General features: G+C 35.3%; 6 protein-coding genes and 1 pseudogene across 10 annotated transcripts; 4 read left to right on the forward strand and 3 right to left on the reverse strand.

The window, feature by feature from the left end:
* The first annotated feature begins 1,373 nt into the window (after nt 1–1,373).
* LOC104770677 (serine carboxypeptidase-like 34) lies at nt 1,374–6,964 on the forward strand. The gene is made up of 10 exons (XM_010495139.3): nt 1,374–2,976; nt 4,682–4,792; nt 4,944–5,039; nt 5,124–5,216; nt 5,341–5,429; nt 5,543–5,860; nt 5,949–6,085; nt 6,329–6,421; nt 6,519–6,624; nt 6,730–6,964. The coding sequence occupies exons 1-10, from the start codon at nt 2,664–2,666 to the stop codon at nt 6,877–6,879; spliced, it is 1,506 nt and encodes a 501-aa protein (XP_010493441.1). The 5' UTR covers nt 1,374–2,663; the 3' UTR covers nt 6,880–6,964.
* LOC104770676 (nicotinamidase 2 pseudogene) lies at nt 6,954–8,112 on the reverse strand (annotated as a pseudogene). The gene has a single exon (XR_015593221.1). The product of XR_015593221.1 is annotated as a nicotinamidase 2 pseudogene (transcript).
* On the reverse strand, nt 8,050–9,891 carry LOC104770675 (chaperone protein dnaJ C76, chloroplastic). The gene is made up of 4 exons (XM_010495136.3): nt 9,484–9,891; nt 9,146–9,402; nt 8,873–9,056; nt 8,050–8,787 (listed from the first exon to the last, which is right to left on the reverse strand). Exons 1-4 carry the CDS (start codon nt 9,823–9,825, stop codon nt 8,161–8,163), a joined length of 1,410 nt encoding a protein of 469 aa, XP_010493438.1. The 5' UTR covers nt 9,826–9,891; the 3' UTR covers nt 8,050–8,160.
* Nucleotides 9,892–9,918: 27 nt separating this feature from the next.
* Nucleotides 9,919–12,287, forward strand: LOC104770679 (succinate--CoA ligase [ADP-forming] subunit alpha-2, mitochondrial). Its single transcript, XM_010495140.3, has 7 exons — nt 9,919–10,364; nt 10,513–10,722; nt 10,812–10,982; nt 11,216–11,339; nt 11,618–11,679; nt 11,775–11,856; nt 11,955–12,287. Exons 1-7 carry the CDS (start codon nt 10,116–10,118, stop codon nt 12,092–12,094), a joined length of 1,038 nt encoding a protein of 345 aa, XP_010493442.1. The 5' UTR covers nt 9,919–10,115; the 3' UTR covers nt 12,095–12,287.
* Nucleotides 12,288–14,559: 2,272 nt separating this feature from the next.
* LOC104770680 (protein TRANSPARENT TESTA 16-like) lies at nt 14,560–17,306 on the forward strand. 4 transcript variants are annotated; one of them, XM_010495142.3, is made up of 7 exons: nt 14,560–15,046; nt 15,153–15,379; nt 16,134–16,203; nt 16,307–16,471; nt 16,564–16,605; nt 16,718–16,759; nt 16,847–17,306. In XM_010495142.3, exons 1-7 carry the CDS (start codon nt 14,783–14,785, stop codon nt 17,078–17,080), a joined length of 1,044 nt encoding a protein of 347 aa, XP_010493444.2. In that variant the 5' UTR covers nt 14,560–14,782; the 3' UTR covers nt 17,081–17,306. The 4 variants fall into 4 exon arrangements, with proteins under 4 accessions (XP_010493444.2, XP_010493443.1, XP_087362719.1 ...); XM_010495141.3 differs by having other exon boundaries at nt 14,592–14,827; XM_087506593.1 differs by having other exon boundaries at nt 14,671–14,827; nt 16,579–16,605.
* A 249-nt stretch (nt 17,307–17,555) lies between these two features.
* LOC104770681 (sugar transport protein 11) lies at nt 17,556–19,812 on the forward strand. The gene is made up of 3 exons (XM_010495143.3): nt 17,556–17,987; nt 18,071–19,026; nt 19,142–19,812. Exons 1-3 carry the CDS (start codon nt 17,849–17,851, stop codon nt 19,601–19,603), a joined length of 1,557 nt encoding a protein of 518 aa, XP_010493445.1. The 5' UTR covers nt 17,556–17,848; the 3' UTR covers nt 19,604–19,812.
* A 1,113-nt stretch (nt 19,813–20,925) lies between these two features.
* On the reverse strand, nt 20,926–25,341 carry LOC147918785 (uncharacterized). Its single transcript, XM_087503702.1, has 7 exons — nt 25,139–25,341; nt 24,453–25,048; nt 23,498–23,950; nt 23,373–23,454; nt 22,804–23,294; nt 21,462–22,190; nt 20,926–21,347 (listed from the first exon to the last, which is right to left on the reverse strand). The coding sequence occupies exons 1-7, from the start codon at nt 25,339–25,341 to the stop codon at nt 20,926–20,928; spliced, it is 2,976 nt and encodes a 991-aa protein (XP_087359828.1).
* Between the last annotated feature and the right edge of the window lie 898 nt (nt 25,342–26,239).

Raw genomic sequence — 26,239 nt, forward strand, 5'->3', positions numbered from 1 at the left:
GTCAAAGTTTATTAAATTAACATCACATCGGTGTTCATAAATTAACATCACATCGGTGTTTTCTTATTTGCAAAAGATTTTGACCTCCTCCACTAGACAAATCCACAACGTCACTACAAAAATTGAATAGAATGTTACTAACATACGCAAGTAGAATTAGAATTCTACATTTGAAAGAGTAAAATGATACGAAATATGTACATATAAAATCTAAATTCTAACATATATCGCCTTAACTATGATAAGTAACCCATAATTTCATGTATAAATATAGAAGTTTGTGTTTTTTAGAGGCTAAAATGCAAAATTCCAAATTTCCAATGGTAAACCATCTCACACTCACATAAATGCCTCGTGACTTCTTAAATGTGGAATAAGGTATGAAATGAGTACATGTAGACGTAGATACACTTGTATGACGTATATAAACAGAAACTGAATCTTTTATTACGCAACCAAAGCCGTAACATTCTGTTTTGCAAGATGACAGGTATTTACTTTGCACATACATCACAATTCCCACATTATAACTATATATATATATATATATATATATATATATGTTATATGTAGATCGGTCGTTGCTAATTTCAAGGGGAGGGAAGGAACATGAGAGAGAGAAGTAAAACAGTGTTTGGTCAAAATCTCTCTAATCTTATGAACCGTCACTATCGTTAGCTTCTCCTCTGCTTTTTATTTGGATCCTTCTATTCCAATCCATTGACCAATCACTTCATTATCTCTAATTTTCTTAACATTTTTTTAATATATATATATTATCTTCTTCTTTTTGTGTTTATTATAGATCAATCATAAAATTTATACTCGCTCAGAAACGATATTATTTGGAACCATATCACAAGTTGCGTCTGTGTATATATAGGTATTTTCTATTATATATATCTAGTCTAACAAAAATAGAGAATTTGCCCATAAAAAAAGGATACTCAATTTCTAACAAACCTTTCTATTTTTATAAAAGAAATTGCTACTATTGTTAATAATATCAATTTTGATTTTTTTTAATACGTCTTCCGTCTTATGAAAATGGTTACAACGCAATATGAATTATCATAAAATTCCAAATAGAAGACAGTGCACAAGTTGCGTGTGTAGATATTATATTTCACATTTAATGTAAACAAAAAGAGAAATGCATATAAATAAGGGAAACTCAGGGGGGTGTATTGAACTTGATATTTTATGAGATTTGATGGGATTTTAATATTTTAAAATTTTGAGAGATTTAAGTAAAATTTTAGGAGATTTGGTTATATGTTAGAGATTTTAAATGATTTGATTAGAAAATGATTTGGAATTTTGTGAGATTTGGTTATTAAATTTTAGGTGATTTTAGAATATTTTTTTTCTTAAAAAAAGATAGCAACTTCGCTGGCAAAAAAAAAAAAAAGAAGATAGCAACTTCGATTTCAAGGTGTCTTATTCCCGAGATGAAGCAACTTAATCGTGTTATGTATTAGTGAGATCTCTACTTCTCATGCATGTATACACAGTTCACAATGTCCTTTTTTTTTTCTTCACGTCTTGTAGTTTGATTTTAGGAGTAAGCTTTTAGTATAGGACCATGGGTGATGAAGGACTCCCCTCTTTTCAATGCGACAAGTGTTTATTCTGTTCCAGCAAAATATAAAGAGAAGATATTTTAATTTATTTACATATAGGATCTATCATCCATAGTTTTTGGTGACTTGTTTTCTTTTGTTTTTTCAAACGTCTCTTGTGCCTTTCCCAAGGGAAGAAAGTTTAATTACTTCTCTCTGTTTCTGGATGTTGTTGAATTTGAATCATTGCTTTCTGGATGGAGAAGATACGTAAAAATTTGGCTAACTATAGTAATAAGACAGATTTCGGAAGAAAACTCACAATTTATTAACAAATACACACCTTCTGGTCTTTTGAGGTGTATGTATTTGAGAGTTAAAGAGAGAAAGAGAGAGAGAAGAGAGACGACAAGTTGCAGAGATGGGGTTCTTTTTTTTCTTTTGTCGTAAAAGTGTGTATTTTGTAATTGGTTTAGAATGAAACTCTGTTTATTAAAAATCCTTCAAAATTTCACCTTTAAAGGTGTGATTTTGTAAGTCATATTTTTGAACTAAAAATGTTTGTAAAATTTCCTAGAATCACATTCAGTAGTTTTTTAAAAAAACTTTATGATATTTTGAATAACAGTAGATTTAAAGTGAGATTCATAAATTATTGATTGAATAACAAGAGATTGTGAATAATTTTAAATGATTTATATAAATTTCAAATTCAATAACACAAGATTTCAGATGAATTTTTAAAATCATTGATTCAATAACAGTGGATTTTAAGAATACCCCAAAATCTTCTAAAATGTCAACTTCAATACACCCCTCTCAGATTTTAACAAATTTTATATATATATAAAACAGTCAAACAGAAAGTGCATATTATCATTAATTAAAAAGAAAGAAAGAAAAAAAAAATCTTCTTACTTTATCAAGATTTTGAATTTTTCTCATGTGTCTTATCTTATGAATATGGTTACCACCCAGTGAGACTACAGAGTGTTCTTATCTGTCCCTTAATACATTCTCTCTTTCTCTCTCTCTCTCTCACCACATTATATAAGATTACACAGTCACTTCACAATTTCCACAATAATAATAAAAAAGGAAATGGGTTCTCATAGTGTTGTGTTCTCTGTACTTGTCCTATTTCTTGTGTCCTCTCTTCTTAGCTCATCATCATCATCAGCCGAAAAGCTGTGCAGTGACAACGACGGCGACAGTGGTTGTTTCCGGTCTAGGGTTTTGGCGGCACAACGAGCTGATCGAGTCAAAGAGCTTCCGGGACAGCCGCCGGTGAAATTCCGGCAATACGCCGGTTATGTAACGGTTAATGAAACACATGGAAGAGCATTGTTCTATTGGTTCTTTGAAGCCACTCATAATCCAAGCAAAAAGCCTCTCCTTCTTTGGCTCAATGGAGGTAAACTAAACCGAACTCACATCCACTCATTCTATCTTCTATATACGTACGTCTCTCGTTTAATCGTAGGTTTCTTAGTGTAAAAAAACTCATAGTGAAAGGATTTAAAACCACACCAAGAAAAATATAATAAGGTTAAGGTGTATCATGCTTCGTGTGCATTTCATCTACTCGATATTGATTTGAAATAAATATTTGATCCTTGTCCAACCTATATATTCGCATTTTAGTTTTGAATTTAGAAACTTTCATAAGGTTTTTTTTTTTTTGTGGTAATGACTAATGAGTTTTCTTGACCAAGACCTCCCAAAAAATAGGAAATATGTTAACTCAGCCTTTAAATTGACTACCTTGTGTTTGGTGATATATCCATGACATCGATCAATATAGGGATATTATTAGACTATTACAATTTAATATAGACAAAACTATGTATATCAGATAATTAGATTTATCTCCGATTGTTTTAGATGAAGAAACACATATACTTTTTTAAATGAGTGTATATATATAATGTAAAATAATTTATAACGTGGGAATAAAATAACCCAAAAAGAAATAGGAATGGATGTAGTCCTTTTTGTATGCATGGAGACAAAAAAAGGTAACCGGGGAGAATATTAGGTGAACCTTCCTAATAGTAAGATGTATCTCATTTGGCAGCATGTCAAAATCAATGAAACGTATGTGTGGTTAGTAGTTATCATCATCACCATCATGATGAGTTTTGGTTTTGAATTGGTTAAACTTCAATAAATTTTGGAATTCTTGTAATGATTCCACATGCTTGTTGGTTGTTACATGATCCTATATTTGCTAGCATTTTTCTTGTAGACTCATTTCGCTATATAGTATTAATAATTACATTTCCCTTTATAGTTTAACCCAAAAAAAGTAGGAATTTACTTTATAACGATTTTTGCTTTCATTTCGTCACTATCATCATGCCTCCATCAATACGATATTTGCTATCCACATATTTCAACGTTTCATCATGCTCTGTTTTTCTATGTTTATCATTTTTTAACACATTAAAAGAAAACACTTGACTTTTCAAGTATTTTATTCATATAGCTATAGATGACAAGGTAAGAAATCCAAATCTGGATGAAAAAAGTTCATAAAACATTTAATACACTAGGATCTATTAGTTGAATTCATATTCATGTGATGAATTCATGGATATAAATTTATGTCGACGTTATATATACATGTCTCTCCATATATTTAGGCTTTCATATAGGCTCCCGTGGGCGCATGCCCCTTTACTTTACTACTAAGGCACAGTGACACAAAAGTTATGCATCTATATACTATTATCTACCTATCAAGAAAAGTCAATTCCATGAAACTTAAAAACGGTCCTTCGGTCCATAATTCATAATTATTCCAAAACATTACACATGGTCCATGCACGTACGCACGCCCTAAAAGTTTCTCTAGTTTGTTTTTATTTGTGTGTGTTTCTTCATAAAGGCAAGTTTATCATTATAAGCAACAAACCATCTTAAATTTAATGGACCCTATATGCAATAATAATTGTGAATAAGAAAGTAACATATACAGAGTGAAGGAGTAAGGCTACTATAACTTCACTTAAGTTAAATTTGGTGGTTCCGAATAATACAAAATAATGTATAGTAAAATATGATTTAATTAGCTATAGTAAATTAATACGATACGATGGTGAAAATTGTAAATACAGGACCGGGATGTTCATCAGTCGGATTTGGAGCATCAGAAGAACTCGGACCATTCTTCCCTCAAAATTCCAGTCAGCCTAACCTCAAGCTGAATCCATACAGCTGGAACAAAGGTATACTAGCTAGATATCCATAAAGAACCATATATATAACTATATCGCAATATTCAAATTTTCTCATTACCAATTTTTTTAATTTATTTTACCTTTTGTCAAAGATTTATTCATTACAAATTGAATTAATACTTTGGGATATGATTTGTAGCGGCGAATTTGTTATTCTTGGAATCGCCGGTTGGAGTTGGTTTCTCATACTCTAACACAAGCCGTGATATAAGTCAACTCGGTGACACTGTCACAGGTACCATATAGTACTAATTTTACTAATGAACTAGTTTTGCTTGTAACTTGTAAGTAATTTAAAGATTGTGTAATGATTAACCAGCGAGTGACTCGTACAACTTCCTCGTCAACTGGTTCAAGAGATTCCCTCAGTACAAGTCACACGAGTTTTTCATCGCCGGAGAAAGCTACGCCGGTAAATTAATTATTTTTAAAGTTAGAAATTCACCACGACATCGTTTCTACATATGTGATTATTTACAAATCAAAAAAAAAAAAAAAAAAACATTGAATTATGTGTTTTGCATGGAATTAATTAGGCCATTACGTTCCTCAACTTTCGGAGCTCATCTACAATCAAAACAAGATTGCGTCCAAGAAAGATTTCATTAATCTCAAGGGTTTAATGGTCAGTTATTATCTTAAATCAATCAATAATTAAGTAGTGTAGAGGAAATTAATCTAGTGGTATATATTGGCTGATGAAGGAGGTGATGATGAATTTGACAATTGTATACACAGATAGGAAACGCGTTGCTGGACGACGAAACGGATCAAAAGGGGATGATAGATTACGCGTATGATCACGCGGTGATATCAGATGCACTGTACGAGAAAGTGAACCAACACTGCGATTTCAAACTAGAACATGTGTCTAAGGAATGCAATGGGGCTTTAGATGAGTATTTTGATGTTTACAAGATCCTTGACATGTACAGTCTCTACTCTCCCAAGTGTGTTCCCACCTCCACCAACTCCTCTACTTCTCATTCAGTGGCCGGAACTCGGCCCCTACCCGCTGCTCGGAACACCTTCCGACCCCGGCTCATCTCTCAAAATGTAAATATACATTTCATCTTTTTCACTTAGAAAAAAAATATTTGGTAACTGAATTTGACTAACCGGCTAAAATTGATTCTATACACAGGAGGGATGGAGGAGGATGGCGGCAGGGTATGACCCATGTCTATCGGAGTATACAGAAAAGTATATGAATAGGAGAGATGTTCAGGAGGCACTTCACGCTAATGTCACCAACATCCCTTACCCTTGGACTCATTGCAGGTAATGTGTTATGGTGTTTGGTTTTTCATACAATAATATAAGAAGCTAGCACATATAGTTTGGTTTAATTATGATTTTTATAGTTAAAAGGAAATTGAATCATTGTACTACTCTTCAGTTCAGTTTACGTACATATTAATACTACTCTTTCACTATCATAATTTAACCAAGAAGATAAGTGATAAATGATTAATAAACCATGTTCAAAGCTAAACCAATGCATGGGTTGCTATGTATGTGCAGCGACACTATCTCATTTTGGTCTGACGCTCCCGCTTCTATGCTTCCTACCTTAAGAAAACTTGTTTCAGCGGGATTACGCGTATGGGTTTTCAGGTATATAACACATTAACACCTACTCCTTAGCATTTTTTAATGTAAATATTTAACTTGAAAACAAGTCATAACCGGTTTAAATTGTTTGGTAAAAAAGTGGGGATACAGACGGACGAATCCCTGTGACAGCAACCAGATACTCATTAAAGAAGCTTGGTCTTAAGATAGTTCAAGACTGGACACCTTGGTACACCAAACTACAGGTTTGGTTCCAACTTCCAAATCACAAACTTATAAATTTCTTCCGAGTAAGCTAGTGTGTGATTGACTCTAGAAATAAATTTTGTTTTCTTTCACTTGCCGGTTAGGTCGGCGGGTGGACGGTGGAATACGATGGGTTAACGTATGTGACGATAAGAGGAGCCGGACACCAAGTTCCAACATTCAAACCTAGAGAAGCTCTTCAGCTTGTTCATCATTTCCTAGGCAATAAGAAACTTCCTGCTTTTCCCTTTTGATATTTTTTCTCTCTACCCCCACAGATTTGATTATCTCTATATAATTCTTAAGAAGATAAAAATTAATAAACAGATTTGACCAAAAGAAGCCATTAGAATTGTATATATGGCTTATCACGTTTTACATTTTGTTTGTCTCGTGTTACATAGATCTCTAAAACTCTCATCTCTTGGATGATTCTTACACAATATAGTCATCAAAACCACCCAAATTAATTTAGAGAAGCTACTTTAATTATAAGGTGGAAAATATTAACAAGGAACCTATTGTTGTTTAAGTATTTAAAGTTAAATACAACAGACTACACTAGACTACACAGACACAACAGAACTATTGTTATGAAGATAGCTTCACGAGGCTACACTAGACCACAGCCAAATACAACAGACTATACTTAAAAACAGAACTACAAGAAAAAGGTGTAAGTTATAATTTATCAACTACTGAGTAGACAAACCTCGCCGGAGTTCATCGCAATCGACAAGATAAGCGAAGCCATAATCGAGATTCATCAGCGTAGCCTCGTGAAGCTCTTTATTAACCGTCGCAGTCGCGTCCGTAGAGAAAAAAACTCTATATCCCCTAACGAACGCGTCACGAGCCGTTGTCTCGCAGCACAGGTTGGTCATCACTCCAACCACGATCACCTCCTTCACCCCGATCTTGTCCAGCTTTTCTTGTAGCCGCGTGTTTTGAAACGCGCTGTACGTGCTCTTCTCCACGATCTCGTCTGGTTTGGTGAGTACTATCTGGGAGTGTAACTCCGGGATGATCTCAGAATCGGTGGTTCCGTCGAGGACTAGATCCTCGTCCCACCACTCGCCGAGCATGCTGTGGTCGGTTGGGGACTTGTGGTTGTGGCGCGTGAAGAAGACAGGGATCGAAGCTCGTCGACAGAGGTCAATGGTGGTGAGAACTTCGTTGAGGATGGGTTTGGCCATGGAGGAGAAGTAGTTTTGCATGTCGATGACTAGAAGAGCTGCGTTGTTTGGATTTGGAACTCGCTTTCGTGTCTCGTACCTCGATGATGATGACGCCATTTTTTTGACGGTGAAGAAGATTATGATGAAGCTCTTTAATCGGTGGAGATATATATGTGGGAACGAAATGATTGGGCCTAACAACATACAAAGTGGGCCTAGCCCATGTATGATGTTCTTCAGGCATACTTCAATAAACATGTATAGTATAATCATTACTGTTCTGTTACATTTGTAGGTGAACAAGTACATGACATGGTCTAATGAGTGATATGCTGTACATTACTATATCTATCAAGCCTATGCATCTTTATCTTCTAGCTTGGATTGGACAGCTTCCACAAGTTGGAGTAACATTGCTCCAATGAAGTACCATGTAACTCCTGCTAATAAAATCTGTTGCCATGGGCTGTTAACTATGGATAGAGCTAGGGAGCCACCGATATGATCGTTGAGCTCAGAGGCGGCTTTGTAACTTTCTTGATATTTAATCAAGAATACTGCTACTATGGCTGTCCCAAGTGGGAACTTGTGTATCCTGAACTGTCTTCTATATTCTCTTCTACTAGTTGGTTTCTCTTCTAATGGAGTTTTCTTTTGAGTACTCACTCGAGGAATCGAGCTAGCCTTGGAAGTGTTGTTGTTTTCAGATGAGGGAAGTGCTACGTTTGATGGAGTCCAGTAATCTTCTCCAAGCATGTAAGCTGGTTCTTTTGGTTTGCTTTTGCCGCTCTGTTCTGCTTTTTTCATTGCTGCCACAACATCTTGAAGCTTTCTGATATCTGGATCAACCGATTTTTTTCTTTTGGTAATAGTTAGACTCATGTTTGAATCTGGACTCAATGGTTTCGTGTACGGTGATGATCTCCAGTATAGCCAATTGGAGATAGACCTAATTGCCTCTACTGCACTTATTCTTACTTCTGTCTGCAAAAGCATCCCAAAACAACTAGTACTTGGTATCTGACAGGGTAAGTTTATAACTTGGCTTTATTGACTATGCATAACTCACCTGGGTGCGCTCTTTTGTGGTTCTGCTCATAGATTTGGCGTATCTTTCCTGAAACTTCTTGACATCAACAAATACATTGGAGACACGTTCCCCAACCGTGTTTCCAACACCAATCCTCACGTTGCCTCGTGGTTGTTTTGACATAAGAAACTCCAATGGAGCAAGGTCAGATCTCTCCACTATTCTGCACATTTCATAAAGAATCATACTTTCCATAAAGGGCATAGAAATTGAAACCAAACGATTACTAGAGATACTAGTTTATGTGCTTACGAAATGCAGTCTACTGGACAAGCTTCGATGGCTTCTATGATTTTGGATTCAGGATCAGCCCATTGAGCAACAACCCTCGCTCTCCCATAAGCGGTTTCGATAGCAAATGTTTTCTCAGCACATAAAGCACACTTCAAGCAACCAACACACTTAACCTCGTCCACAAACGTAGCTCGTTGCTCAGTTTCTGAACCACACCAAACCGAGTAGATCGGTTTCCCTGTATAGCCTCTAAGTTCTTCAAGTTTTGCTTCCTCCTACAACAAGAAAACATCATACTTTACTTGGTGTTGTGGTCTTGACAGAGACTATACAAGATCAAGAACCAATAGACTAACCTTGTCATAAGCGTGGCGTGCGATCGGATCAGAGAGAAGCTGGTAAGCTTCGTTAAGGATGATGGCCATGTCATGACCTGGATCTCCTGCGATATCGGGATGACAACGTTTCTGCAGCGCACGGTAAGCTGATTTGATCTGAGCAGTATCAGAACTCCGATCAACACCTAAAAGGTCATAAAGATCAAAGTCTGTGATAGAACACGATGATGAAGAAGAAGTGGCTCTACACTTGAGCTTGAATGGTGATCTAAAGGTGATGAGCTTCTGAGATGTGGTAGTACATGGCCATGTAGCTGTCGACGGAGGAAGAGTCGTCGGAGTAAGAATCGTCGGTGTCATTTTGTTTTTCTCCCTCCTCTGTTTCGTAAGGTGGAGGAGTTAGAGAGGGACAAGTTATTGAAAAATAACCAAAAAATAAATAAAAATTTGTAGATTATTTTAAGGCTGAGGATTAGTGAATTATCGAAATGTTTTTTATTATAAGGGGAAAAATATAAAAAATCTCAAATCCAAATGGGCCTTAACATGGATCATTCAATTAGGCCCAAAAGCTTTCGCTTGATTCTTCGTTCATAGGGTTTCAGTTCAGATCGGAGGTTTAAGAAATTTTAGATCATTTTGAAACAGCCATGTCAAGGCAGGTCACGAGACTTCTCGGATCTCTTCGCCGTTGCTCCGGCGGTGGAGGGAGCTCAGAGTTGGTGATTCCGTCATGCTCCTCTCTCACTTCATTGACTCATTCTCGCTCCTTCGGGACGACTCCTCCGCCTCCTGCGGCTGTCTTTGTCGACAAAAACACACGTGTCATCTGCCAAGGTATCACCGGAAAGAACGGTACCTTTCACACTGAACAAGCCATTGAATACGGCACCAAAATGGTATTGTACATTCCCAGAATTTTACAACTAATTAGATTATTGAATGATCACTGTTCTTTGTTTCTATTGCAATTCGGATTCAATTGAAATGTGTGTTCAAGGTTTTGGGGGGGGGGGGGGGGGGGGGGGGGTTTGTTGTGTAATATAGGTAGCAGGAGTGACACCAAAGAAAGGTGGAACAGAGCATTTAGGTCTGCCTGTTTTTAACACAGTTGCTGAAGCTAAAGCTGAGACTAAAGCTAATGCCTCTGTGATTTACGTTCCTGCGCCTTTTGCTGCTGCTGCTATCATGGAAGGTGTTGCTGCTGAGTTAGATCTTGTTGTCTGCATTACTGAAGGCATTCCTCAACATGACATGGTAATGACTTGCTTGCGATATGTGCTTTGATTCGATATAGTATAAGCGGAGACTAGACTGATGTCTTGGGACTAATTGTTGTAATGTAGGTTCGTGTAAAGGCTGCTCTTAACAGTCAATCAAAAACTAGGCTGATTGGCCCTAATTGTCCTGGGATTATCAAACCTGGTGAATGCAAGATTGGGATCATGCCGGGTTACATCCACAAACCGGGAAGGATAGGGATTGTTTCTCGATCTGGAACATTGACATATGAAGCTGTAAGGTTCTTTCTGTTGTCTTCATGTTTGTCTCTCTCTCTCTCTGACTTAGGAAGAAGCAATTTATATTACTGGTTTTTCTTTACCTAAAAACGGATACTCCTTTGGATTGTTAGACTAAGTTTCGCCACTGTCAGTTTATTAGCTTTTTGATGAGTTTGGATTACTGGAAGACCTATTTATATTAAGTATAATATCTAATGGTTGCTTTTTGGTTAATCTTTCATATGCAGGTTTTCCAAACTACTGCAGTAGGTTTGGGGCAATCTACGTGTGTAGGAATTGGTGGGGATCCTTTTAACGGCACAAATTTTGTTGACTGCTTGGAGAAGTTCTTTGTTGACCCTCAAACAGAAGGTCTCAGTTTCTGAACACCATAATCGAACTTTTTCATTTCGTACAACTTATGATCTTTTCCCATTTGTCTAGTTGTTTCCTATGAGTCAGTACATTTGATATGTAGTAGATAACCAGTACTTACCTAATACTAGTTCTTTAGTATGTAGAAGAAAGTGATTCGTTTGCAGTAACAGACTCAAGTTGTTGTGAATATTGCAGCCTTTACTTGTTGATTCACTAGTGAAAGAGAATCCAGCATTGGTTTTGCAACTAAGAAATTATTGACTTCTTTTCAGGTATCATTCTCATTGGAGAAATCGGTGGTACTGCAGAAGAAGATGCCGCTGCTTTGATAAAGGTAAATAGTAACCACAAATGCATCTTTTCTAAGAAGTAAGAGTTGTCATTTTTAGAGGATCAAGAGTATAAGCATATCGGTGTTCAATCAAACAGGAAAGTGGTACAGACAAGCCTGTAGTTGCTTTCATTGCTGGACTTACTGCACCACCCGGGCGTCGAATGGGTCATGCGGGAGGTAAATGAACTTTACTCAGCTCTTTTTCATTCATTCACTGTTTCCCACTTGAACCATGGCTTAAATCTTGTATTATCTTTTTATTTGGGTCGATGAAGCCATTGTTTCTGGAGGTAAGGGCACGGCTCAAGACAAGATAAAGAGCTTAAGAGACGCTGGAGTTAAGGTGGTTGAGTCACCGGCTAAGATTGGTGCGGCGATGTTTGAGATTTTCCAAGAAAGAGGTCTTTTGAAGTGAAACTAAATAGATAAATATCGTAATACGATTGAGATGATTCAGGAACCGACCTCCCCTAATAACAACAGTTAATGCCAAAAATAGAAGAGAGAAAGGGAAAACTCTGTAATCCGTTACCATTGATGAACACTTTTAGGGATGTTTTCTCCACAAAATGATTATTGCAGAGAGAAATAGAGTCTTTTCTATGCCATTCTTCTATTTTTCAGTTTATTGAAATTTGGCCTCTCTGTTTTTTTTTTTTTGTCTTTGTTTTTGATAAATTAAATTACAAAAACAAAGAAGAAAATGAGAATGAATAGATCAGTTTCAGAAATTTCTTGTTAAACATAGTTTTGAAAATTATATGAAACAATATCTTGAATCAATTGTATTTGTATCTTTGTGTACTTCCACTATATCATATAAATTTTGGTAAGTTTCGTAATATGAAGAAGATTCATAAGGTTGTTTTATAATAGGAAAACAATTGACAATGTGAATACACTTAAGCAAAAAGACAAAACAAAAGCAAAGAGAGGTCCTACAATAATCAATGGTCCTATAATAATCAATGGTAATCCATGCAGAGGTTGTCATTAATTAATACTACTAATCAGTGGTTATCACTGATTCACATAAAGACGCATACGTCAGACGATCCATCACATTACAATTTTGCACTTTGTCATACGTTTTACTCAATCTGTGTACTAGGTTCGCGTAAGCTTCTCAAAGAAAAATCGAAACATTTATCATTTTATTAGGCAAAACTGATACGTATTTATTTGTGTGGTAGACAAGGCCATATAACATACGTAGTGGCAGCAGAACAGAAGAGTGGGATAGTCGAAGTGACGAAACTAGTCTTGGACCCCCCAACTGTTCCTCTTTGATCATTATAGTTTCTTATTTTAGAAACCAGAACATGTTTCTTGTGAGTCCTTCTGATAGAACAGATTAGACGACTGACCATAACTCTCTCTGCTTCCTTAAAAATCCTTTGACCCCCCAAAAAAAATTCAAAGGAAAAGACTTTACGTTAGAAATTTAAACCGGATTGGTATACCATAATTGTCACATAATGGTATATAACATAATTGTACGTATATATTCGTTAATCACGGTTCACTTTCCAAGGAATTTTCCAATATTGTCACATGACTTTGTCACTATATTCATTCGTTAATAGACTATATGGTTTCCTTAATTTGGCATACTAATTTGTTACGAACATGTCACTAAAATGATTCAATTGTGTATATAGTATAGGAGCTAATTACTTTATATATAGTATTGTCAGAAACTTTGAGAACATATAGAGAGATGCCAGTGTTCCTTTTTCAGAATTTTAATGTTCGAGATATTAGCTATATATATAGTACAAGAAAAAGATTCAAGTCATCCTATAAAAATTTATACTCAATATATATACCCACTACAGTTTTTATTGCCTTGCCTTGTGTGGTGATGCATGTAGCTGTATAGAGACACATGCGCTCCTTTCTTGTTATCTTCTCCGTTTTGTAACCAGTTTATTAATGAAATTCAAATTATATATGCAAAATCCGTGTAAACATATATATAGATTGTGATTTGCAATCTCAAATTTAATATTTGATTTTGGCTACCAAATTTTGACTCGCAGAAAAAAAGGAACTATACTTTGTTACAAATAATTTTAGCTAGATACACCTTAAATAAATTGATGGTATAACTATAGAAATACAATCTATATGATGAATAATATGGCAGAGGAGGTGGGTAAGAAAAAAAAAAGTCACTTTCAAGTATTGTTACACTTTGTCCTATCTCATTTGGCTACTACTCTCTCTCTCTCTCTCTCTTTCACTCTTTTGCCTTGTTCCTTTTTTAGTAACTTTGTTTTCCTTAAAACTTTTTTTCATTAAATTTCCATTTTGAGTTTTCTCCGAATTACGTCATGCATGGCAGCTCAAAGAAATTAGTGGTTGGAGATTTTACTAAAAAGGATATTCTATCCTAAATAAATTACCGAACACTGCCATTACATGTCTTGTCTAATTAATAATTCGACATTTTATGTTATTATTTTAATTTTTGATAACTTTTCGTCAAAACTAAAATAAAATTAAGATGCCTTAATTATATTATCTATAAATGTTGGGTTTAGTAAAACTTTGTTTCTTACAAGGATATAGTTTTTTTTTTCCTTTTAATTATAGAAACTTAAACAAGTTTTTGTACGTTTATATTTAAATGATTTCAAAAGACAAATTGCAAAGAGACTGAAAATAATATTTTAAGAACTAAAACCTTACAATTCATTGTATGATAATATATATATTAGGTTAATTGTGCAAATTAAAGCGCACTAGTTGTATAATGCTGAACATTAACGGGTGACCAATATACGTTTACCGCATAACGCATTAACATTTGAAACCCTAATATAACAAAAAAAAAAATGTTGATATATATTACAAATTTTTTTTGGTAAGGGATCTATATTACAAAGAGGTAAGCCATTTTTTCCACTAGACAGAAATATTATTGTAAGAAAGGAGAGAAAGATAAAATAATTAGTGAATAGAAGATGGTGAGTTAAGACTACACGCCACTTCACCACACACAACAATTGTATACAGAAAAGAGAAAGTGTAATTCTTCATTTCTTCCCCATTATATCTCTCTCCTTTTTTTGTGTCATCCAACCTCAATATACTATACATGATCTCCATTTCCAGATCCCCAAGAACACAGCTCCAACAAAAAGTACTTTTAGTAACACTCTCTTATAAATTTCCCTTTATCTCACTAGCTCTCTCTAGATATATATATTTCTCACTAGCTCTTTCACATACACTCTTTTCTCTCTCTCTCTCTCTCTCTCTCTCTCTCTCTCTCTCTCTCTCTCTCTCCCTCTCTATCTCCTCTCTAATTCACCCATCAAGATTCAAGAATCAAACACCATCTTCCTTGAAAATGAATCCTGTAATTAACAAATTCTAGGGTTTCAGATTCTTTTTTTTTTTGGGTTTTGTTGATAATTAGGGTTTCTTTTAAGTTGATCCAGCTTTCATATATACATTTGAATCAGGAGGAAGAGGGAGGGAGTAATAAGAGGAAGAAGAGAGTGATGGGAAGAGGGAAGATAGAAATAAAGAAGATAGAGAATCAGACGGCGAGGCAAGTGACCTTCTCCAAGAGAAGAAATGGTCTTATCAAGAAGACTCGTGAGCTCGCTATTCTCTGTGACGCTCACATGGGTCTCATAGTCTTCTCGGCCACCGGAAAGCTCTCCGAGTTCTGCTCTGAAAACAACAAGTACGGTTTACTTCTTCTTCTTCTTTCTTCTAATTTCTAATATTAGGGTTTCAGAGATCTATACATACATGTGTATGTATTCATCTAATTAATGAGGATATGAGCTGAGATACATGATATAGCTCGTGCTTGTGAACAGACAGTTTTCATCATTAGTTTCTGAAGTAGCAGGTGTCATGATTCTGTTTTACATTTTTAATTTGGCCCAGAAGTTAAGAATCTTTGATCCAATATTTTTGTTCTTGCAGTATTTATTTTGTACATATGTGTATCTTATCATATTTAATACATAGGGGTCAAATTCTATATTTCTTACAGCTGCCAAACAAAGAGGTCTTTCTGCAAACATTTGACATTTTTTTTTCAATTTGCTTTTTCATATTAATTAAGATCCCTATTATATCTAGTATAATGTGTATACCTATATATAAAAGTAATAATGTTAATGATTTGAGTTTAAGTTTAATTAAAAAGGTTTGTTAATTAGATCTAAGTCATGAACCAGAAGACAAAACAAAAATGAGTGAGGAGAACGCCTTTAAATTTATTTTATTTTAACGAATTTAATTTGTTGGCCGAAATATGGATCTAGTTTCCGAACTATATTTTTTATTAGAGTTTTGTACATGTTTTTTTTTTTTTTTTTTTTTTTGTTAACTAGTTTTGTACATGTTACTTCACTAATTATTGAAGTCTTGATGTTTTTGTAACGTTAAAGAGATACAAATTTGATCACACTTTATTTTGAATATAGGATGCCTCAGCTCATTGACCGATACTTGCAGACCACTGGATTGCGACTTCCTGATCATCACGATGACCAGGTATATATATGTATAGGCATACTTATTTGGTTGTCATTGTGTTACCGATTGACAAAGAAAAGCATATAATACAGTACTAATGTGTGTTAACTTGTGTGTGTAGGAGCACTTGTACCATGAGATGGAGGCACTAAGAAGAGAGATATGTAACCTTGAGCTCCATCTGCGTCCATATCATGGACATGACTTAGCCTCCATTCCTCCTCATGAGCTTGACGGACTCGAGCGACAGCTGGAACATTCCGTCCTCAAAGTCCGTGAGCGTAAGGTAAATGCAATATATGTTCATATCAATACATGTCCTCTTAAAGCTATATTGATTACACCTTTTGTTTTATTTCTGCTGTTAATATAATGAAGAATGAGTTGATACAGCAACAATTGGAGAATCTAAGCAGAAAGGTCACTCTCTAATCACTCTTTTTTTTTTTTTAACTACTAATTTCCTCTAATAATCTTATGATACCGCTGGTTTAATAATCATTACCATGTCTATATATATATATATGATCAGAAGCGGATGCTAGAAGAAGATAACGATAACATGTGCCGTTGGGTAAGTCTGGTTACTATAGAGAAAGTTTTCACATTTTCGATTGAATGGTATATTTCGGTGTATACTAATTAAGTTTCTTTGTTGCAGCTTCATGAGCATCGTGCAGCGATTGAGTTTCAACAAGCTGGGATAGAGACGAAACCAGGGGAGTATCTACAGTTTCTAGAGCAGCTTCAGTACTATAACAATGATCATCAGCAGCAACAACAACAACCAAACAGTCTTCTTCAGCTTGCTACACTTCCTTCAGAGATTGATCCAAACTACCATCTCCAGCTAGCTCAGCCTAACCTTCAAAACGATCCAGCTCCCAAAGAGTGATTAATCTAATCCTCAATACACATCTTCTCTTTTTCTTTATGGGGACAACTTAATGAACTTTTATTAATTACCTATATTTTGATGTTAGCCAATGCCTTCTTTTGTTGTCTGTTTTGTGTGGTCAAAAAACCTTGTCTGAAGTACAATTTACTTGTGAAGCACAGTGGTCTTTGGTTATAATTTTTATTCATCATTATCATACATATATAGTATGTGTTCCAAACTATATATGTTTGTAAACGCATGTGTTCCTAACTATATATGTTTGTGAATGTAAATTTAGATGACCAGGTCAGCTCAACGTACGTACTGTTATAGTATATCATAAATTTTATCTGATCGGTTAAAAGACAGAGTGAAAAAGATAAAGTTGAGCAAAACTATTCTTAGATTTCGCAGCAAAAAAAAAAAAAAAATTAAAAAAATCTGCAGCTCAGAATTATATATATATAGTTTGACTGTAAATAGATTATACGGATTTAGATAGAGTGGATCATAATGCCCGAAAGTAACTCTTATAAATTCTCAGCCAAGATTGAAAAAAAAAGTTCCAACAATTCTTGGAAGAACGATCTTACGGAGGCTTGCAAGAACGATCAAGAAGCCAAGAAACAAGTTTCAGAACAAGAAACTTGTTGTTCTTCTTCTTCCTCATCATCACGTTGTATTCATTACAACGAGATAAGACTTGAATTCTTGATCGCCCCAACAACCATCATCATCATCATCTAAAGCCCAAAAACAAAGTTACGGATCGTCTAAAACAATATGGCAGGAGGAGCTTTTTTAGGAGATAGTGGCCATGGAAGAGACTACAAAGAAGGCCGTGTAACCGCCTTTGTTGTGATTACCTGCATTGTAGCTGCAATGGGTGGTCTCCTATTCGGTTACGACATTGGTATCTCAGGTTTGTTTCTTGCCTCCCAAGTAAACCTGTTTTCTCCTCTCTATCCATTCTCTATGATTTTTCTCAATGTATTCCATTTCCAGGAGGAGTGACATCAATGGAGGAGTTTCTAAGGAGATTCTTCCCTGACGTGGTTCGTCAAATGCGGAAACAAAGAGGGCGTGAAACAGAGTACTGCAAATACGACAACGAGCTTCTAACTCTCTTCACCTCTTCTCTTTACCTCGCTGCTCTATTTGCGTCTTTTCTTGCTTCAACTATCACAAGGCTTTTCGGCCGGAAGGTTTCGATGACGATCGGGAGTCTCACTTTTCTCGCCGGAGCTCTTCTCAATGGTTTCGCTATCAGCCTCGAGATGTTGATCATCGGGAGGTTATTTCTCGGTGTAGGTGTCGGATTCGCTAACCAATCTGTTCCTCTTTACCTCTCTGAGATGGCTCCTGCTAAGATTAGAGGAGCTCTCAACAATTTTTTCCAACTAGCAATCACTATTGGGATCTTAGCCGCGAACCTTGTCAACTACGCAACCCCAAAGCTCAAGAACGGGATCGGATGGAGACTCTCTCTCGGTTTAGCTGGAGTTCCTGCAGTTATGATGCTTTTCGGATGCTTCTTCTTGCCAGATACGCCAAACTCAATCCTTGTACGTGGGAACAAAGAAAAGGCTAAGGAGATGCTTCAGAAGATCAGAGGAACCATGGAGGTGGAGCATGAGTTTAATGATCTTTGCAACGCGAGTGAGTCGGCCAAGGGAGTTAAGCATCAATTCACGAACATAATGAAAGCTCGTTATCGACCACAGCTCACGTTATGTACCTTCATCCCGTTCTTCCAGCAGCTAACCGGGATCAACGTCATTATGTTCTACGCACCTGTTCTGTTTAAGACCATCGGTTTTGGAAGTGACGCCTCTCTTATATCCGCGGTCATCACCGGTCTCGTCAATGTACTCTCCACCATTGTCTCCATCTACTCCGTCGACAGATTCGGACGCAGAGTTTTGTTTTTTGGAGGCGGTATTCAGATGATCTTGACGCAGGTGCGTACAAGCACCAAAAACATCGAAAGTGCTCTGTTTTGGAAAACAGAGCACTCTGCTTTTCAAAAAACATATTAAAGTAACAATGATTTGATTTGTTTTCCTTTGGTTTCAGGTCGCGGTTGGGTCGATGATCGGATGGAGATTTGGACTTAACGGGGAAGGAACGTTATCAAAGATTGATGCGGATATAATCTTGGCACTGATCTGTCTCTACGTGGCCGGTTTCGCGTGGTCGTGGGGACCCTTGGGGTGGTTAGTGCCGAGTGAGATATGTCCATTGGAGATTAGGTCGGCAGGACAATCGTTAAACGTCTCGGTGAACATGTTCTTCACTTTCTTCATTGGACAATTCTTCTTGACGATGCTTTGCCACATGAAGTTTGGTCTGTTCTTCTTCTTCGCAGTCATGGTCTTAATCATGACCATTTTTATTTACTTCTTGTTGCCGGAGACAAAAGGAGTTCCGATTGAGGAGATGGGGAGAGTGTGGAAGGAACATAGATACTGGGGGAAGTATATTGATGATGATGATGATGATGGCGATGATGTTGATGATGATGCTCATGTTTTTTAGTTGATGAGCTTTTGATCAGATATTTGGAATTTAAAGATTTGGTAGGATTTTTAAAAACTTCTTGATGCCAAAACGCTTATTGGATTGTAAATGTAGCTATTGTTACTCCACAGCCTTTGTGTTGGATTGGGTTTCAAGTTTAAAGGTACACCCTGACCATTTTTTTAATAAAAATGCCGACATGAGGACACATCGCTCATGATTGCATATTTTGCATTGTATTAGAGAGGGTACGACGAGTATGACAATAATTAAAACAAATAATTTTTAGTGTTCGGTGCATAAGTCATAAATAAATTATTTGTCACAACGATATATAAGAAAAATATCTCAACGAGGGGACGAGACTAATGACATAAGCAAATCTTGCGTATCTGCCAAGTGGACTAATCCACTTATTTTTAATGTCAAAATCAAGCACAATGACCCATTAATGTTCGTTAATACATATATACTAGCTAGTAATCCATGCTACAGCACAGACCAAAATGTTTATTATAACTTGAAATTATAATACTGTATTAGTTTTTTCAGATTATTTCGCCGTTTACAATCTTTCTCAAATTACTATGTAGTTATTTATTATATTTGATTGCAATGAGCACGATATTGATTCTGACACATACTACCTTCCATTCCTTTATTATTACACCTCTGGCCTCTATCCTCTCCTCCAGAAACCCTTCACCCTTTGGTACTGTAACCAAACTGTATTAGGTGTAGTCTTATTCTTTTGTTTATATAAATGTGTATATATAATTATAGTTTCTTCAATCTAAAAACTTTGGAAAGTAGGTTTTGTAAATATTTATAACGTATATAGCGACTGTACTAAATTATTCAGGTTCTCTAATACTATAAATATATATTATAACAATTATATTATAATTGTAATTAATATAATAGTAGAAATTGGAATATAATAAAGATGTGAAATAAATTAAATAAACAAAATTCAATATGTCTATATCATATAAAACGAATTTGGTGGAGTACATAAGTAATCAGATTTTTGAAATTTATTTGATGGATGAAAATATAAAAGAAAACCTGCAAAAAAAAATATATATATATGATAAAAGAATTTAAACGACGAACACTATTATACATTTTGAAATAATAGAGACAGAGTTAAAACAGAATCTTACGAAGGTATGCATAAAGATAGATCAAATGTTTTGGAAAAGCTCTTTGAAGACGACATTTCTTGTTTTCTTTTGAGGTTTTCCTTTTGGGTTAGTAATGAGAATTTTCAATCCTGATTTACTGCTTACACGGGACATAGCTACATATAGCTGGCCATGAGATAAAACAGGTCTAGACTAGTATAAACTAACATTTGAGAGAGACTGACCTTGACTTTTGTTGATAGTCATTGCGAAAGCAACGTTTATAGGAAATTGTCTACGTCTCATTTTGAAAGGCAAACGGGTATCTGATGGTATTAATACCATTCTTGGTAAAAGAACAATTTTACCAACTCTCGTACCAGTGATTATTCTTGCTTGTATAACATGATCAGCCATTTGTGTAATCTGTAGTCTTGTTCCATTCATTAGACCTCCATGAGCATCAATATTGCGTAGCAACATTACTGGACAACCAATTTTCAAACGAAGAGCATGGTTTGGTACTCCAGAAATCCTAACTGAGTTTAGGAAATCAGGGCTATATGCAGGAGTGTCTTTATTCCTTTTATCTGCAGGATCAATACTATCTGAACTTAAGTAAACTATTTCCTCACCTGTTAAACAATCAACGATTAAAACAAAACTATGAATAATTTTAATTAAAAACTTGGAGAAACCTCATACAATATATAGTATATAGAGAATATTAGCAGAAAACTTAAACTAACCTTCTAATATGGATATCATGTGGTCATTTATAGTGTTGACATCATCATTCGTAGGACATAAAATAGCTCTGCTTTGAAAATAGCTGGCATCCTTTGCAGTATGTAACGAATTACCATATACTGCATTAATGATCGATTCAATTGGAGAGTTTACTTCTGTGACCAGCAATTCTTCAGGGATGTCAATATCAACAACTCCATCATTTGACTCATTAAGTCTTCCTTCTCCAACGTCAAGAATCCATTTCGAGAACTCTTCAATCTCTCTGGCTTGATTTGGAGTTATGTTTTGCAGCAACCTCATATTTCTTGTTAGCCTTAAAACTTTACAATTATTCCAAAGGTAAGAAGAGTTGATCGATGAGTTAACTATTTGCTCTCGACTAGCACCAACAATAATAGGAAGTATCTGACGGAAATCACCACCAAAAATAATGACCTTACCCCCAAAAGGTTTATCTTCTGGATCACGCATTATATCTTTCAAACTTCTATCTAAAGTCTCAAAGCAGTATTTACTCATCATTGGAGCTTCGTCCCAAATGATCAACTTCGCTTCTTGGACTAATTCACCTAAATCAGAAGACCTTGACATTCTGCACATTGACGTTTCATGAACTTCAAGAGGTATGACAAACCTTGAATGAGCTGTTCTGCCACCTTCTAACAAAAGAGAGGCTATACAGCTAGATGCAGTATACAAAACTATTTCACCCCTGATCCTTACAGCTGCAGATAGAACTTTTCAAAGAAATGTTTTACCAGTTCCACCAAAACCATATAAGAAAAATACTCTACCTTTATCTTTGAAAACAGAGTCTATGATCTCATCATATATTTAACCATATTTAAGCATATTTAACAACTCCGTAAGCATATTTAACCACTCCAGATGCTTCTTTTTTAAATCAGTTTGATTGATGAATCTCCGTTCATCAGCTATTAACTGGTTCAAAACCGGAATATTATCATTCTGTAGTTGGGGCAGAGTTTTGAAAGACTCAAGTGAAGAACCATTTCTTTTCAACTGTTTGTTTATCTCTTGTAGACAAAATATTTTCCTTTCTTCATCAGTCAATTGAAGCTCTGTTAAATGAAATTTGTTAATTTATATACTACATATAACATATTAAAAAAAACAATGTATCTATATAAGATAGTTTAAGTAATGAACCTGGTCGCTTTAATTCTTTTCTTTTGCGCCTTAATATGTCCTCAGATAACATCTCCCTAGTTTCTTCCCATACAATATGAAGAGTAATTAAAACGGCTGAGAGAAGCATCCTGACAAACATTTTACGAACGAACTTTGGAGAACACATGAAATTTGCTTCTTTGATACCTTCAATATATTCTTTGTCATCATTTAACAACCCAAGAGCGTAACATGCTTCACGATACGTTTTGTGTACAACAACATTCACAGTTTTAATGTGATCAAAACTGGTAGGACCTCTGATGGAATTGAGGAGTATCCTCAAATGATATGCATCATCTATGGTCGGAGGCACGTAGTTAATTCTCCCTATAGCGAATGCTCTTGTTTTTCTCCTGAAAAAACATTTCTCCTTTCCATCCCAAATAAACTTGCTTAGTATTTCTTCGTATAATAACTTTCTTGCATCTTCATCACGCTTATTAAGTTCAAATAAAGCAAGAAACTGAGATTCATCAAGAGAGTCACGATCCATGACATTCTGTGTAGACTCACCTTCTCGGTAATAAATAGGTTGTTTGCCTTCTTCATGGAAAGTGAGTGGCACAACAGCAGTTTGCCTATAATGTATTTGGTAAGCTAAAATCCTCCATATAGCTTCACATGCAGATACATATCTGAATAAGGGTTTAAATTGCTGATTTAGAATGAATAATATAAACAGAAACTGAAATTTTAAACAACAATTTATTTACCTGCCATCAAAGTAATCTTGTATTTCGTCTTTTGATGATGAAGTATTTTCATTTTGGAGATTCTTGTGACCTTCTTCATTAACTTTTTTTTATTAGGTTCAACAATGACACCAACTCGATATTACCTTTGTGAACATACTTAAATAAGTACTTCACTGAACCTGTTTGGTTGCACCACTCCACATTAATATGAGCATGATATTTAAGCGACAAAGTCCGATTGTAAGGGACAACATATTGGTTATCACATTTGAAGCTATTCTTCTCGATAAAACGCCCATCCTTTCTTCTTCTATAAACCGGGTAACCTTCCTTGTCAATGCTGGTGGTTTTAACATTCTGTTTTGGGTAAAGTTTTGAACAACTACCTTCTTCCATGCAAGGAGATGATGGGTTAGCACTACCACATGGACCATGAATCATACATTCTGATATTATATTGTAGAGTTCTGGATCTTTTTCCTTGTCTGGAATTTCAGCACAAATCAACTTGTCAATTTCGTCTGCAGTAGGGAACTTGGATTTGGGATCCATCCATATGATAATATGAGCATGCGGAAGACCCCTCTTTTGAAACTCTACAATGTACATAGCTGCACAATAATAGTAGGGATTATATATATATATATATAATGTTATAAAAGAAAGAGAAATAGTCTTATTAATGAAAATGAAGAAGGTAAATAATTTAAACCTGAAACTGTTTTCCCAAAAATATGTTTCATTGTGATGTCATCCATTAGATTCTCAAGCTTGAGCTTGAATATTTTGCAAATGGTGTCTGGCCTATCTTCAGCCTTTAGCTTCCTCTTATTGACAAATCTTACAATTTCAGGCCATTTAGGATTGCATGTGAATGTAATAAAGAGGTCTGGAAACTCAAACTTCTTACATGTAGCCATTGCATCAAGGTAGCTCTGCCTCTTATAACTTGGTCCCCCAATGAAAGAAGCGGGTAGCGTGAAAGAGTCTCATTGATTGCTTAGGTTGTCGTCTCCAGCTTCTGCTGCTTTCCTTAAATCTGCCTTGTATGTCCTTCGAAGTTTCTTTTGTTTTTTTTTAAATATCTGAGCCTATTACTTTTGATCATCGTATAAGCATCAACAATAAACTGTTGTAGTAATCGCTTTGATCTTAGAAGGGTGTGCTTCTCATTTTTCTTTTCTTGAAGCCTATACGCAAACCACTGTCTCATACTTACATCCTTCTGTCTCTTTCTATTTGATTCCTTAGTGTTTGTCTGTTTATTTGATTTCCTGCCTCTTGTTATCTTTTTCTTCTTAATACCAAGTCTGTAGCCATCTTCTCCTCTGGGAAACAGCAAAGGATACTGTAGGACTAGATATGCAACATGACATTCATGAATTCTTAGTAATTTTTCGCTGATTTTTTGAAGAACAATATCTCGTCTATCCATATTCGCATCAATATCTCTAGGAATCAATGCAGCTACTTCAGAGGCTGTAGGGATGTTGTATTCTCTACCATCAGTCTTGCGACTTGAGATAATCCTCATATGGAAGTTTGCTTCTTCTTTCTCCATATCAAACCTATCTCTAGCCATTCTAAAAGCTTGTACATGAGGATTAACGTCGTCAAGTAATTTAATGAAGCTTTCCACAAGCTCTGGCCTGAATTTTTTCTTCCCATCCTTATTAGTTACACGGTCTTCTTTGCTGAAATTGTTTAAAAGTAGACATTAGTAAATCCCCTGATACAGATTATATACATAATCCAAATTTTAAAAACTAAACTGTTTTTATTACCTCATAACATTAACTTTGTTTTGGACTTCATTTTGAGTATCAACAATATAAAGTTGTTGAAACTTTGCATAATCACCAGGCTTTGGTTTTAAAGATCCCACCAAATGATAGTTTTCTCCTTGCAAAGCAAACATTGATGGACCACGTCCTTTTTTAACAGACCGGTCTACCTTCCCACCCAAAGATGTAAATGAAAAAAGCATGTTGTAAGGTCTTGTGTTCTCTTGAAAGTGACGTGACAAATCATCTTCATTTGTTAGTAGATTCTATAACATATCTGGCGACTCTTTTAGCATAGGTAGAACAATTTGTCCATGCATACAACATCCACTATAGACTGGGTTATTAGTCCTCCTTTTTTCTGTCAATCCTCTCTCCATACCAAAATATTGCACCACAATGAGTACAACTATAATTAGGATCACCATCATCTTCATATCCTGCCCATAAGTAATGTATCCTCATTGATAACTGTTTTTGTTTATTAACGAATTTAAAAATAGAAGTAAAAAATATTACCTGCCCAGTAATTAACTGTATTCTTTGTACTTAAGGTTGCCATTCCGAATACTTTTTAAAACTTGTCTCAAACAGGGTGAGCATATCGTAACGTTGTTTAGCTGCATTAAAAGATGACACTCGTGGTGTACTTTGATCAACAATAATTTCATCATCAAAAGCATATTCAGATGATGATGAATTGTATTCTCCTTGACTACTACAGTAAAACACTTGATCATCATATTCTTCTTCAATATCTATAAAATAAAAGTAAGGATATTTTTTCATTAATAAATACATACTAAATATCATAGTTATTTAAAACAAAATACAGCTGCTCATATTGTTTCTCTTCTTCTTCATCTAAATTTCTCATTTTGGAGACTTCAGAAATATTTCTTCTGAAAATGTTGTTTTTTGATGCTTGAGTGGACAATCTCTCTGTGTATTATTGAGATATTAAATTAAATAATTTAAACAATGTACTAAAGATATATTAGATAAGTATTAATACCATAAAATTTTTTATAGAAATATATGTTATGGTGTTAAACATAACCATACCTCTAGTTATAGTGCTATCTGTACTGAACTCATCAT

Source organism: Camelina sativa, chromosome 20, assembly GCF_030686135.1.
Source record: "Camelina sativa cultivar CO46 ecotype springtype chromosome 20, ASM3068613v1".
Lineage (NCBI taxonomy): Eukaryota > Viridiplantae > Streptophyta > Magnoliopsida > Brassicales > Brassicaceae > Camelina > Camelina sativa.